This window comes from Solea senegalensis, linkage group LG3 (assembly GCF_019176455.1).
Source record: "Solea senegalensis isolate Sse05_10M linkage group LG3, IFAPA_SoseM_1, whole genome shotgun sequence".
In the NCBI taxonomy this organism is placed as follows: domain Eukaryota; kingdom Metazoa; phylum Chordata; class Actinopteri; order Pleuronectiformes; family Soleidae; genus Solea; species Solea senegalensis.
Genome location: NC_058023.1, coordinates 16731747 through 16746053, shown reverse-complemented (window position 1 = coordinate 16746053; position 14307 = coordinate 16731747). Strand labels below are relative to the sequence as shown.

General features: G+C 38.5%; 1 protein-coding gene and 1 non-coding gene across 2 annotated transcripts; one reads left to right on the top strand and one right to left on the bottom strand.

The window, feature by feature from the left end:
* The first annotated feature begins 3044 nt into the window (after positions 1–3044).
* trnas-uga lies at positions 3045–3126 on the top strand. The gene has a single exon. It is a non-coding gene; the product is annotated as a tRNA-Ser (tRNA).
* A 2341-nt stretch (positions 3127–5467) lies between these two features.
* tmem179ba (transmembrane protein 179Ba) lies at positions 5468–13989 on the bottom strand. Its single transcript, XM_044020245.1, has 5 exons — positions 13847–13989; positions 9999–10195; positions 7549–7686; positions 6625–6703; positions 5468–6297 (listed from the first exon to the last, which is right to left on the bottom strand). The coding sequence occupies exons 1-5, from the start codon at positions 13943–13945 to the stop codon at positions 6106–6108; spliced, it is 705 nt and encodes a 234-aa protein (XP_043876180.1). The 5' UTR covers positions 13946–13989; the 3' UTR covers positions 5468–6105.
* Positions 13990–14307: the final 318 nt, after the last annotated feature.

The following is a 14307-nucleotide window of genomic DNA, read 5'->3' as shown; positions in this document are numbered from 1 at the left end:
ACCGACTTCCTCGATGACCCTTTATTCCAAGCTTTTTCCTCTTTTGATAAAATAATAAGTTTGTAGAGCTCTGACGGTTTTTAACTACAGTGGGTACGGAAAGTATTCAGACCCCCTTAAAGTGTTCAGTCTTCATCCTTTAAGTTGATTTTTTACTTATTAATGTACACAAAGTCCCCTATTTTGGCAGAAAAACAGAGAATATGAAATGTTTTGCAAATTTATTAAAGAGCAACAACTGATATATCACATGGCCATAGTATTCAGACCCTTTGCTGTGACACTCGTATATTTAACTCAGGTGCTGTCTATTTCTTCTGATCCTCCTTGAGATGGTTCTACACCTTTATTGGAGTCCAGCTATGTTTAATTAAATTAATTGGACTTGATTAGAAAAGGCACACAGCTGTTTATATAAGACCTTACAGCTCACAGTGCATGTCAGAGCAAATGAGGATCATGAGGTCAAAGGAACTGCCCAGAAGAGCTGAGACAGAATTGTGGCAAAGCACAAATCAGGCCAAGGTTACAAAATAATTTTTGCTGGCCTCTATAATCCTTAAATGGAAGAAGTTTGGCACGACCAGAACTCTGCCTAGAGCTGGCCGTCCGGCCAAACTGAGCAATGGGGGAGAAGAGCCTTGGTGAGAGAGGTAAAGAACCCAAAGATCACTGTGGCTGAGCTCCAGAGACGCAGTGGGGAGATGGGAGAAAGTTCTAGATGTGTGTGTGTATGTTAAACCGAGCAGGGACTCCATACTGCCCCCTGCAGCCAGTATCAGGACCCTTGTTTTTGCCCCAGGTCCAATTCAGAGAAAGTGATGACGCCTTTCAGTTAAACAGTTTTTCAATGCTTTGAAGTTACATAGCAAGACAAATTCAAAGTTAAGCTCACTTACATGCCTTGTAAATGGTTAGTTTGTTCGGGTTAGGCATTAAATGGTTAAGATTAGGAACAAGCCAGTGCTGTGTCCTACTAAGAACAACGGTGTAAACCCGTGTGTGTGTGTGTGCACGTGCCTCAGGTCCATAAAGATAGAGAGAGAAAAGGAAACTCCTCCAGGGAGCAGACATCTACATTGGTTATCATTATGGCCAAGTAAAAACATTGTCCTGTACTGCAGGGTGGTGGCTGCAGTACAGATTAAAAACATCAGAGTGTGACTGTGAAAATATTAATATTTCACCAGGAAAATCACAGTGCTTCACATGATCTATGCAAACTACAGCATGTTCCAATAAGACCCTGTTAAAAATAACTGGGAATCACCTCACTTCTTTAGGGCCAGAATTGAGATTAAAGTCAGTCTATGAGCCATTAAGATCACTAATCCTGATTATCAAGTCTTTGTATTTGTTTTTTTTAACACCATAGTGATGCTGTATGAGGAGTGGCTGAGTCTCTGTAAGTGCAGCTGCATTTTAGTGCTGTACCAGGCATGTTCACAAAGTATTTGTATTGCCAGGTTCTCCAGTTTGAGATTAAAGTCAGAAACTAATTTTGTTTTTTTTTAATGTTTCCTAAAACGTTTTCACTAATGGCCCTCAAGGTTAGGGTTAGACCCCAAGACAAGACCACAGATATCTGCTGAGATAAGAAGGAATTTATGAAAAATAACTCTTCCCAAAGGAAACTGTATTACTAACCACTCGAACTTTCTAACAGGCAAAGCTAACATAACATTCTATCTATCTGTTTATTGTTATAATTGGTATCAAAGCACTGTTGCCTTTAAAGTGCATTATCAAAGCCATTTTTTGTTATATAAATATAACCCAGTGGCTTGCACACGTAAGCAGCCCCAGGAACTACGCCTGCCCAGGAAACCATTTCGAGAAGCTTGTGCTGTTTCTGAAAAGCCAAAGGTTCATTGCTCACAAGAGTGGAGCTGAACCAGATACCATGAGAAGCCAGTCGACTGGAGGAGGATCCTCCTAGAGGGAGTAGAGAAGATCCTGAAAGCAGGAGGCTTCTACCTCAAGCCCTGGGTCCGGTCAAAGCGGGAGGAAGGATGAGGCAAAGCCTGGCCAAATGACTCTGGTGTTGCCCAACCAGCTAAGGAAGGAACAAAGCTTTGGGGGTGGGCCATAGAAGACAAGCTCTTTGAGATGGCGTCTATTAACTTCTCTAAAAGAAGAAAGAAAATGAGAACCGGGATTGACCTTACTGAAGGAGAAGTGGATGTAAAAGCACCAAACCCATTAACTCGTCAAGTCCTACTGGGCCAGAACGCTGGATTGTACGACCCCATCGATCTAACAACACCTGCGCAGAAAAAAGGTGTGATTCTTGTGAGGAAGGCCTCCCAGGAAGCTGGCAAGCTCACTAAGGACACTTGGGATGGATCCCTCTCTGATGGGCTCCAAAGGGAAATTAATTGAGCGGTGGCAGAAGAGTCCCGAGTTCCTGTCTAGTCCAGTCGAAGATTGGCCGACAAAATCTGGTAAGCTGGTGGTCTTACCCAAGAATGCAGCTTTATGTACCCACTTGTGGGTGAATGTTACTTTTGAAAGTTAAAATTCTTAGTTGTTGTGAATAAGTAGGCAAGTGGGAGGTGTAGAACTTTCTAGCAGGCAAAGCTAACATTCTATCTGTTTATTGTTATAATTACTATCTAAGCACTGTTGCCTTTAAAGTGCATTATCAAAGCCATTTTTTGTTATATATTAACCTTTGTATGTGCCTTTGGAAATCTATCTATCCAATGGAAATAAAGGAAGACACCGTCCATGATGGCTTGAATTTTGTAACACTGTTGTAACCAACAACAAACTTTATTCAACTGTTGTAATATAACAGTTGAATAAAGTTATATATCTGCTCCTGGTCTTTTTCTTCTGTATCTACGTTGCCTCCCGCTTCCCCTTTAGCTTTCCATTTTTTCCATTTGTCAGCGTAAATCTGTTCTTATCTACACGATATTATCAGTTTATCAACATGTTTTATCTGCTGTTAGAGCCTCCAGTGCTTCATTTGTACAAAACAAATATATGTATATAGGCAGACTGAATAAAATAACGTAAAACATAGTATATATCACGCAGCTGCGATGGCCGAGTGGTTAAGGCGTTGGACTTGAAATCCAATGGGATCTTCCCGCGCAGGTTCGAACCCTGCTCGCAGCGTTTTGATTTTATTTACGTGGGTTTGATTAAGCGTCAGAACCAGAAGTCTGTAAAAGCGCGATTAAGAAATCTTAATTAAATCGTACTTTTAAAACGCTTTGCATCATTACACCCCGGAGAAGGTGCTGCTGCAACATGGCAGTTTCTCCTGTACTCACTTACACACTTCACATACAATATCTTGGTCAAAGTTGCCCTCTAGAGGAATACTCCTGCAACTACACAAGCAGCACTACCACTCTATTACACAGGGGTTGTAAATAAATCTGACCTTTGACCTTTATTTGTACAGTAATCACCAGGGTATGTAATGGAAAATGTGTGTGGTACATGACGAAGGAATTTCACCCTCATAAACATGGTGCTACGCAGTGGCGGCTGGTGATTGTTGTTTTTTTTTGTCCACAATGTGGTTATATAGCCTAGTGGTGATATGCAGTTACCGCATATCACCACTAGGACACGCCAAAGCACCATTCTCATGCCTCATGACATTATTTTGTATGTGAATTTTGCCTCCTCTCCTTTCAACATGCAAACTTCTCTATCACTCTTTTGTTCGCATAGAATTGTCCATATGTGTCCTTGTCTGTTTGGTTTTTTTTGATCTTTCAGAAAAAACGGAAATACTTGACCGGCACTCCCTGCAAACAAGTGAGAGAAGTTAGCGTTTTTAAACTACATTTGAATACACATTTGAATGTGTAGCACATTTATTTAAATTTTTTCATGTTTTTATAAATTATTTCAAGGGCATTTCAAGCAAAAATGCTACTCGAATAGTCAATAAACAGGTCAATAAAGACATGTTTAAATGAAATGTTATCTGTAATATGATTCATACATGTGCAGCACTTTTTCTTGCGCATCTTTCATGTGTGGCAGTACATTTCACACAGTTGTTGGTCCTTTTACTTTTGTCCACACACACTGTGTTGCTCTTTCATGTAATTCCTGTAACAAAAAAAAAATTGTTAATTCCTTGTTTCTTGTTCATCTTGTTTTGGACACTTGCCACTTATGGAATACACATTTAAAAAAATATATATATTTTTTTAAATTTTCCATCACACATCTTTTATACCCATTCACATGCTGCCAGCACTGCCGAGAAGCATCAGTTTGTAGACGAACAGCGCCGGGAATCGAACCCACAGCCTTCCAGTTGAAAGATGTTTTCATAGTGATCTTCTAATATGACAGATAAAATAGCAAATATTAAAACTATGATGTGTCGTTAACAAGTCCTGGTATGGGGGTTATGATTTTTAAGTCTCCAACCAACAATCCATGACATGTACATTATGTAGAGATATAAAGATTATACAAACTGTTAACCACAGTTTTTGAATTATTAATTATTATTTACTGTTAGTTTTTTCGTACCTCTGCCAAAAGGACTGCTAAGCAGGTCCTAACACAATCCTAACAAAGTCCTAACAAGTCCTAACAAGTCCTAACAAAGTCCTAACAAGTCTTAACAAAGTCCTAACAAGGTCCTAACAAAGTCCTAACAAAGTCCTCCTAACAAGGTCCTAACAACAAGTCCTAACAAGGTCCTAACAAAGTCCTAACCAAGTCCTAACAAAGTCCTAACCAAGTCCTAACCAAATCCTAACAATTCCTAACAAAGTCCTAACAAAGTCCTAACAAGGTCCTTTTGCCCCACCCTTGGCTGGAAGGTATTGACACTGAACTACATGAAATCCACCTTTAGTGAGGAAAAGACACCATCAGAACATTTAGTGAGCGCTTCATACGTCAAAGAAAAGTTGATGTTACATGTGACGTGGATGTTTTGTAATGACTTGACCAGTGAGCACCTAACTGTAGGTGTTCCTCTGTCACTTGAGGGACCACAACATTATAATGAAATTGGCTTTGCCCAGTTACCGGGTTATGATTGTGGAAGATCTGCTTTGCAGGAGTACCATTCATATGTCACCCAGTCTGTGTCACAGTCAGTTCACTACATACACACAAACCACTGCACTTCTGTTTTTTGTTCGTTTATTTCTGCTTATCAAAGGTGTCCATTGATACAGTGTATCAATATCATTAAAACATTTTTATAATACTTTTTTTATATTTCAGTTCCATTTTTCTTACAATATTTCTTATTCCATGTATCTTTTTTTAAATACCTTATATCCTTTTCACACTTGTATATCTTGGCTAAATCAATTACTTGATTAAATGATTATTAAATTGATTAACTATTTTGATAATTATTTCATTGGGTTCAATGTGAATTTCTTCTTGTTCTTTGCTAAATATAAAAAAGAAATCATTGAAACTGAAAACATTTGGTTTGTGCACAAAAAAAAGACATTTGACATCATTTCCAGGTTTGATCAACATTTTATGGATGACATGATTACTCCATTAATCAAGAATATAACCAACACTGGTGAATGCTCCAAATGGTTTTCAAACGGCATTTATTTGTATGTTCTATAATGAAAGTCTCCCAGTCAGTGTTGGACAACATGTGGACATGGTGGACACTTCTTCTAATAATAATTTTGAAGGTAGTTTTCCAGTTTGGAAAGTGAAGCCTAGTAGCAAATAACCACCAGAGGGCGACTCTGCAGGCGGGAAAATGAAGCAAACATTTTTCTGAGGAGTTAATGGTCCTAACCACTTGTTTTTGTAGTAGTAGTAGTACAGTAGTTTGTTTTGGACCTATCAACAAAGGAAGCACTTATCCTTCACTCTGTTGTTTGGTTACTGTGTACATCGTGAGGGTTAAATGGGGATCATGGAAAGGAAGGGATAATGGGTAACTATGGTTCTACAGATGTTCTTAAAAGCATGGATGGATGGATGCAAAATAAACTTCACAACAGACGTTTATTTAGCAAACCCAATTCAAAACAAAGTCAGTCTCTGTAATCTCTTCACACAAACAATGCAGCTCCTGAAATACAAGTGTATTCAAACTTTCCATGTGACTGCAGCTCCTGTGACCCTGTGTCCTCACTGTGGCCTTGCAGGACGGTGGAAGAATGGCTCAGTCTCTGCAGCCGTCACACCTGGGTCACCAAAAAGGCCGCCGGCTGGCCCGCCGTACCCTGCCACGATCACCTTTGTCATTGGACTCTGGCGCCGCTGAATGACAACCAGAACCCCAATGATGAGCCAGAAGAAGAGGTTGATCCACACCGCTGTCTGAGAGGGAGACAACAAGGAAGGCACAAGCAAGGAATTTGTTCAATGATTTTGGTTTTAAGTAAATAGTGTTTTTTGCGGCAGCATAAAGCGATTTAAAGAAAACACTTTTAAAACTAATTCTCTAATACACTTAGGCTATTTCTTGCCAATTAAATCTTAATCAAATAGATGAAAACTGGGTTATTTCTGCTTGCATGAAAATGTGGCAGTGAGAATCTTACTTAATGTAGTTGTTTTCCATGGCAAGCAATCAAAGCGGACTGTTTATGTTGACTAGCATAGAACTGGTTGTATAAAGATGAAGATAAAATGCAAGCCAATGACCTCAGCTTTGTGCAGACTGTTGTAGAACCGCTCTCCATTCAGTGGACTGACCCATTTTCTGGTCTGGGCCTCTTCACATCTTCACAGACAAAAACAGATTTCATGTTAGAGGGTTCCCACACATTGGTTGACATTAAATTCAAGGACTTTTCAAGGAAGGACTGAATGTGCTGTCACAGCTTAAGAATGGAGGGCAACCTGTAAGAGCTGGTTCACCCGTGGTGTCCACTTTTATTGATTTGACCAATTATGACTCAACATTTGTCCTGCAGAGGCCTAGTCTATGTACATCAAGCAACACAGGGTGCATGGAACTGTGGTCGTGACAAGAAATGACCTGTGTCTATTTAGGATGATTAAAAAAAGAATAAAAAACTTTGGGGCCTTGAATTTTGTTTTCAAATTCACAAACTTTCAAGGATTTCAAGGACCTGTCCTGTGGGAACCCTATTCTAGTCTTATCAGCTGGGTGTTACCAAAAACAAAACATAGTGACTAAAGAAAGTGAGAGAAGACGACAAAGACAGATCTGTGTGATGTTTTTAAAGGATTTAAAGGTACAAATAAAAACAGGGTTCACTTCAAACATGCATGGCGTGAGTGTTGTGGCTGTGGTGTGTCTCGCTCATGTCTCTCCACACCACAAATATGATTTGACTTCACTTTTTGACTCATCTCTGACAGAACACGATTCCTATTTACACTCTATAAAAATATTTTAAACGGTATAATACAGACACTAAAACCTCAGTGAGAAGTTTTATGTAATCATTCTGGTAGAATATGTCAATATCATTATCAACAGATTGTCTCTCATGAGAAATAAAATGAAAATGCAGCCGCAAAGAGTCCAGCGTGAACCAGGCCTAAGTTTCAGTTGTGATTTGCAAGTGAGATGTTTGGGTTTGTGTGTGTGTGCTTCACCTGGTAACGTTGGGAACTGCGCTCGTGATGGAGTTGCAGAGAGAGTCACGTCCGATCTTCAGCATGCAGCCCGTGATGAGCAGGAAGAACAGGAAGACACCGCACATGGCCACAATCAGGTTCATCCACACACGCTCCCTGTGGGGGAAACAGAGTGCAGACAGAAGCAGCGCTTTGAAGATAAAGAAATAAAATGTTCTTTTAACCTCTGACCAAATGAGGAAAGTTTGACCATTTTGTAAATAAAATACATTGATTCTGAAGCCTGTGCTGCTACTATAAAAACAACTTCTGCAAGAGAACCCTGCAGTTATACATCATGAGAAACTTCCTCTGTTAACCTTCAAACAGCCATTATATTTTGTCTTTGTCTTGTTTAAGCAAATAAAAGTAGTTGTGTTACAATGAATGAACCATTATAGTAAAACAATACATTTCTGCATTAAAGACATATAATATACCACATCAAAGCTCTTTACATTCACACAGCAATGCAATAATCTTGCTGCCACTGTAATTTTCTAGCATTTTGTCATTTATGGCTTTAACGATTAATAATATACAGTATTACTAAATTAATCCTTGACTAGTTTGATAAACGGTTGCCGGACCAATTCCTTCTTTCTAGCACACAATTCAAGCACTTTCATGTCTATTTAGGGCAGGGGTGTCAAACATACGGCCCGGGGGCCAGAACCGGCCCGCCAGAGGGTCCAATCTGGCCCACAGGATGTATTTGTTAAAATTTCACACTACGATTACAATCTAAACGTAATGTCAAATGCAATATTTTTCACTTCTAGATACCTGTGACTAAATGTTTGTGCCTTTATAGATCCAGTTTGATGTGCAAATAGTACATTTAGGCATGATATTGTTGCAATTGCACTTATATTTCTCAAGAAATGTCATGTTTTGTTAAAATATCCTTCATTAAATGTAAAACAAAGGAGAAAAAACAAAGGAGTTCTTGTTGGTCACTATTGTTACTGGTCCGGCCCACTTGAGATGAAATTGTGCTGTATGTGGCCCCTGAACAAAAATGAGTTTGACACCCCTGATTTAGGGTGATGTAGCCTTCTCTGCTCCGTACATCAAATAAATCATTACAACAGAACCATTTTGGTTTGTGGATAAGACATTTGAGAACATCATCATTTCCAGGTTTTTAAAACATTTTTCAACATTTTTCAGTGCTATCATGTAACAAAGTAGACATACTTCACATATATGTAAGTTTACTTTAGTTATATTTCTAAAAAGATTCTGCTCTACATTTTTTACGCTACGAATTGTGTACTTTTACTCAATATATTTCCCCTAATGATGTTTGTTACTCATTAGTACCAAATAAAATCAGAAGAAGAAGAGTAGGTAAGTAAGTATTTATATAGCACTTTACACAGCTGATTATTACATTACTTTATATAGCTGAGTTACACTACAGATTTTGCCATTCACCCGTTCACTCTAACAATCATACAGCGCTATGTGCAGTGCATTTTCTATCACTCATCTTTCACACCCATTCACACGCTGCCAGCACAGCCATCAGGAGCCACGTGGGGTTCAGAGTCTTGCCCAAGGACACACGGGGACGCTGGGAATCAAACACACAGTTGAAAGACAACACACTACCGCTGAGCTACTGTCGCTCAATTCTAGCTACTCACCTATTTGATACTTTTACTTCTACAACTGAAGTACATTTTATAACAGAAAATTACTTTTGATGCTTAAGTAAAGTAAACGTCATTCTCAAGTAATATTATAAGAAGGGACTTCAACCTAAAATATCCATTTTAGGTACTTTACACAAGACGCACATTTTTTGGACCAAACGATGAATCGCAAAAATAATCTACATATTAATCAATCATGAAAATAATCGTTAGTTGCTGCCCTAATGTCATTTATATCAAAACAGCAGCTCACACAACAAATTAATACAACATAAAAACCTGTATATCTTACTGTTTTGCCCATGTTTTTGCATCAAAACCACTTTTTTCAGGTTAAAACTAGTGTATATGGTTATCTAGTAATATCATTATTATTATCGTTAGACGGTTTTCCATGTTAAAGAAAATGCTACATTGTATCGCTTTAATCATAAAACATTTAGTTGTAAGGATCACAGAATTAAATGTATGACATTGAACATTAAATTACATATAAATTAGGGCTGTCAATCGATTTAAAAAATCAACTAATTAATCACACAATTTTCTATAATTAAGTCCACAGACTAAATGCTTGCTGCTGCCTGCCACCTTATTGTAATAGATGTACCACAAATTAGGTCGTCATCGGAGTGAAAAGATTTGTTTTTATAAATAAATGCAATCATTGATTAAACTTTTGTTTTGTATCTTTCTAATATACAACGAATAGTATATACAGTGAATAATCGAATACTCATGCCCATCCCGAGTAAATATGGCAGTCACCTTTTCACTTCCCTATCGATGCAGAGTGTGTACACCCAGTACAGAGAGAGGGAGAAGCACACCACGGCCACCATGACCGATATGGCCGACACAAAGTAGCACAGAGACGGGGAGGTGGATGACTGGACTCCAATGAGGTTCGCTGTAGCATTGTAGCTAACAAGACCGTACAGCATACACTGACCTCCGAAATTACCCTGGAAGGAAGGAAAGAAAGGCAGGGATGGTTATGGCTGCAACTTCGATTCATCTGTGGAGCAAAGAAAGCAAAAAATTGAAAAACGTGCAAGCTTATTTAGAAGAGTTGACCATTCATTTAGTAAAGGATTAATAACTGTTACTTCAATAACTGAGTCATTGTTTCAGATTGTTAATTATTAAGGTTCGACTCCACCCCTGGCTGGTTGTACTCAATTCCATTGTAAGCCGCTTTGGATAGAAGTGTCTGCTAAATGACATGTAATGTAATGATTTGATTTTAAGGTCACAATTTAATTCTCAGTCTTTTTTTTTCTCTCTGTTAGCGTAGATGGGATTTTTTTTTATTCCCGTTCTACATGGTGTAATGAGTGATTTAATGTCCATCATGTGTTTGCGATGTACCACACTGAGGCCTTATTGTAACATTTAAATTACTTATTAACAATATGAACGTAACAATAACCAGTAGATGCTTGAATCCAGGGTTTTCACCACCGAATAGGCCGCACGTCTGATGCTACAAACTATAGCATCAAATAACTATAGAGCTAGTTATTGCTTCAGCATGAGTTGGATTGTGAAGAACCTGTCCTCCAATGAAATATACATATAGGTCGTATGCAGGAAACTAGACCTATGTCTACGTTTTCAAAACCAGCGCCCTTAGCAGTTGTATACATGACAGCAACCTGGTACCTTGGAAGTGGTAACTAGTAGCTTCACTGGGGTCGTCACTGGGAGTCCGCTCAGTGGCGAGAGCACTGCTCCCTAACTATACCACCTTTTTAATTTTTAATTTTTATTTTTACTGCCTAACCATGTTTTTTTGCCCTAACCTCAGTAACACCTGTGTGTATTCCAGTTGAAAAACGACCCATAGTTACAGACAGGTTGATTTTGAAGTAAGTTTCACCCCAAATGAGGACGGAAGAGTTGCCTGTGTTAACTGAGTTGTTTTTGGCCTTATGATGCATGTGGAGATGTCCAGTGCTATGCCACACGTGCAGAATATAGCTTACACAATGTGGTTTTGTTGTCACAAAATATTTCCACAGTGGTCAACACGGACACCTTTATTTTGAAATTCTGTGAAATATCTATAATTGCAATATTGTGGTGTAATATTATGAATTTAATTCTCATATGAATAGTTTTTCCCTTATAATGTTTTTTACTTGACTGGCCCCCTACTGGCCACACCAGACGCTCAGTGGCCCCAAGGTCACTTGAGTTTGAGACCCCTGCAAATGGAGTCCCGTGGTTTACTATGTTGTTGCCGTAATGAGCTAATCCGAGCTAAAGGAGCTAGCGGTATTCGGAGGTCTCCTTACTACGGTTCAAGGGTCTGCCAGCTTGGCTGATAACACTGCATACATCATTACTTGGATGTGGGGAGTGCGTCGAGAAATGATTCAGGCTGCATTGAATACGGCGAGCCCGCTTGGAGACAGAGAAGCGCACAGGGCTCACCATTTTCGTTTTGTTTCTGGTCTAGCTAGATCTGGTGTGGTGTTGTAGTGTTTCTAGTTACTAGTTGTTGCAACAGCATGTGAAAAAAACTACAAAGTTTGCTGGGCTAAAAAGAATAAAATGGATTTAGGTTAACGCCGTTAATAACACGTTTAACTGACAGCACTAATTTGAATATACATAGAATTGAAAAAAAAATACATTTTAAAAAGTGACTTAATAACACTTATTTCATTTGAAGCCTAATTATTTGTGTTATAGCAGAATTTGCCCATATTTATAAAGTCAATTTCAATTTTTCTAACATTTAAATATCATTCACCATTAAAAAGCCAAAGAAACAAACCAGTTATCCAGTTATCAGTGTATTGTCACTCTCCTTTGAGAAGCGCAAACATCTCAAAAGAAAATGTTCCATGAGTCCATCAGGAGCAACAACCTGTGTGCAACTTGATAGAGAAATCTGGTCTTCTGCCTAAAGAAGTGCGTTCAGTGATCATCCTCTTCATACCTTGGACGTAACGAGTAGTTATTTAAATTTCAGTTGCGACATCTGACATCAACAAGGCACTTTAACCCATTTACTTTTTTTCCAGACTATTGGCTGTAAACCCTTGATGTGGTTGTGAATGAAAATGGCAGCAGGGCGATATAACTTACAAATGATATCTGTATATTTTTAGTCTATATCCCACTATAAGAAACTTATGGGGACACAAAGCTGCACAAAGGTTGTTTCTCTGGACTCATTAAAAGACTAGTGAAGAGTCTATGCTGTAAATACACTCTATAATAAAATATCTATGTTTATGATCTGTATTACCTGATCTTAAAATACAGTTATTATTACCTTTCGTTTTGGGTAATACCAGCGTTATTTCTTTTGATGTTATGGCTTTTTGATGTAAAGAAAACTATATTTTTACATGTTAGACTATAAATACGGTCAACAAAAAACTTGGGCTTTAAGTTAAACAAGTGTTAAGGGTTAGGGTTATTGAGGTATTAAGTGGCTATTTGAAAAGATAATGGTGTCAATTGTATATTTTTAATGAATATAGATAATATTTAGTGTACTTCACAAATGTGCTCAATGTAATATACATGATGATTATCAAATCAACAGCCTTTAAAACCATAACAGACACCTTATTATCATGATATGACGAGATCCAAAATCTAAGACCATATCTATAATACCCACTTATTGCACAGCCCTACATGAAAATCCCAGCAGATTGGGAGTTTTATTGATTATAATTCAGCTATGATGAAGCACTATTTTCTCTCTCTTTCAGTGTGATAAGAAAGTGCAATATTTTTCGAGTGTGTATGAATTTGTATCAATATGTAATGTACATATAGGAATAAATACAGGATAGGGTTGTTGGTTCAAATGAGATCAAATTCACTATCTTGTAACGGTGTGTGTGTGCGTGCGTGCAAATAGGTGTACCTAATAAAGTGGCCAGTGAGTGTATATTCCTGCCTGACATCTTGCTTTGACCCTGCAGACTCACAACAACACACAGTGGAAGCACAATAATTGGAAAACAGGATTTGTGCCAGGACACATGACTGTTGTTAGGGCGTGAGCACATTTATGGTCTTTTCTCACGTGCTTGCGCAGTTCCTGGTGAGGAGTTGTTGTTTTTTTCTTACTAAAACATCATCTTGAAATGTTTGAATCTACATATAAACCAAAATTGATATAACAGTGGAGACTAGTGATGGGGAGAAACCTGGGATTCACCTCAGAGTAAAAGTGAAAGCGCCTGTCTGTACCTACGTGCTATATTATTGTCTCGTTTTTCGCTCTGCTTTCGACGATTACTAAGAAATACAATTGTATGTAGCGTCCAGATAAATGCGCTGTTGTATGAAATTATTGTTTTCCCGTGTGAGTAGAAACAGAGTAAATCATGTTGACGCAAATAAATGACCTGGTATAACGCTCGTTTTAGGGTAAAACTACGAACATTAACTTCAAACCAAAAGCTATAAAATCACGTAAAACAAATTAAACTTGACGTTAAGGGTCATTTTGGCTGTTTCGTGAACTTTAAACTGTTTCCATGCGAAGACGCGCGCTCTGAAAAAGGCGAGTCTTACCCGGAAGAGGATGAAGATTTGTTTTTAAAAGTATCATAATTGAGTATTTAAGTCAAACGACTTACCTGGACGATGGTGACAGATGCGGCGGCAACAATTCCACACACGAAACAGCTGGCGTACAGACACAGTTCCACCAGCAGCAGCCCGGTCAACGCCATCATCCAGCCTGCCGGCGTCTGTCTGCATCACACACACACACACACACACACACACACACACGCACACACACACACACACACACACACATCAGCGTCAAGTCAGCCGGGATCAAACTAATGACTTCCGGTTACAATTTTCAAAATAACAGCTATATGGCTCCTTTTCCGCTATGGTCCGGGTGTAGTAGTATAACTCTTTATTGCAAGGAGTGATGTTGACCAAATTCACTGTACATGCATCTGGCAAACACGGAGAATATTATGCAGAATTTAAAAGCAATCCGTTACAATTCTACATGTGCTTGCATTATTGTATTCATAATTATATTAATAAAAAACAGTCTCTTTTCAGCACAACACCGGCA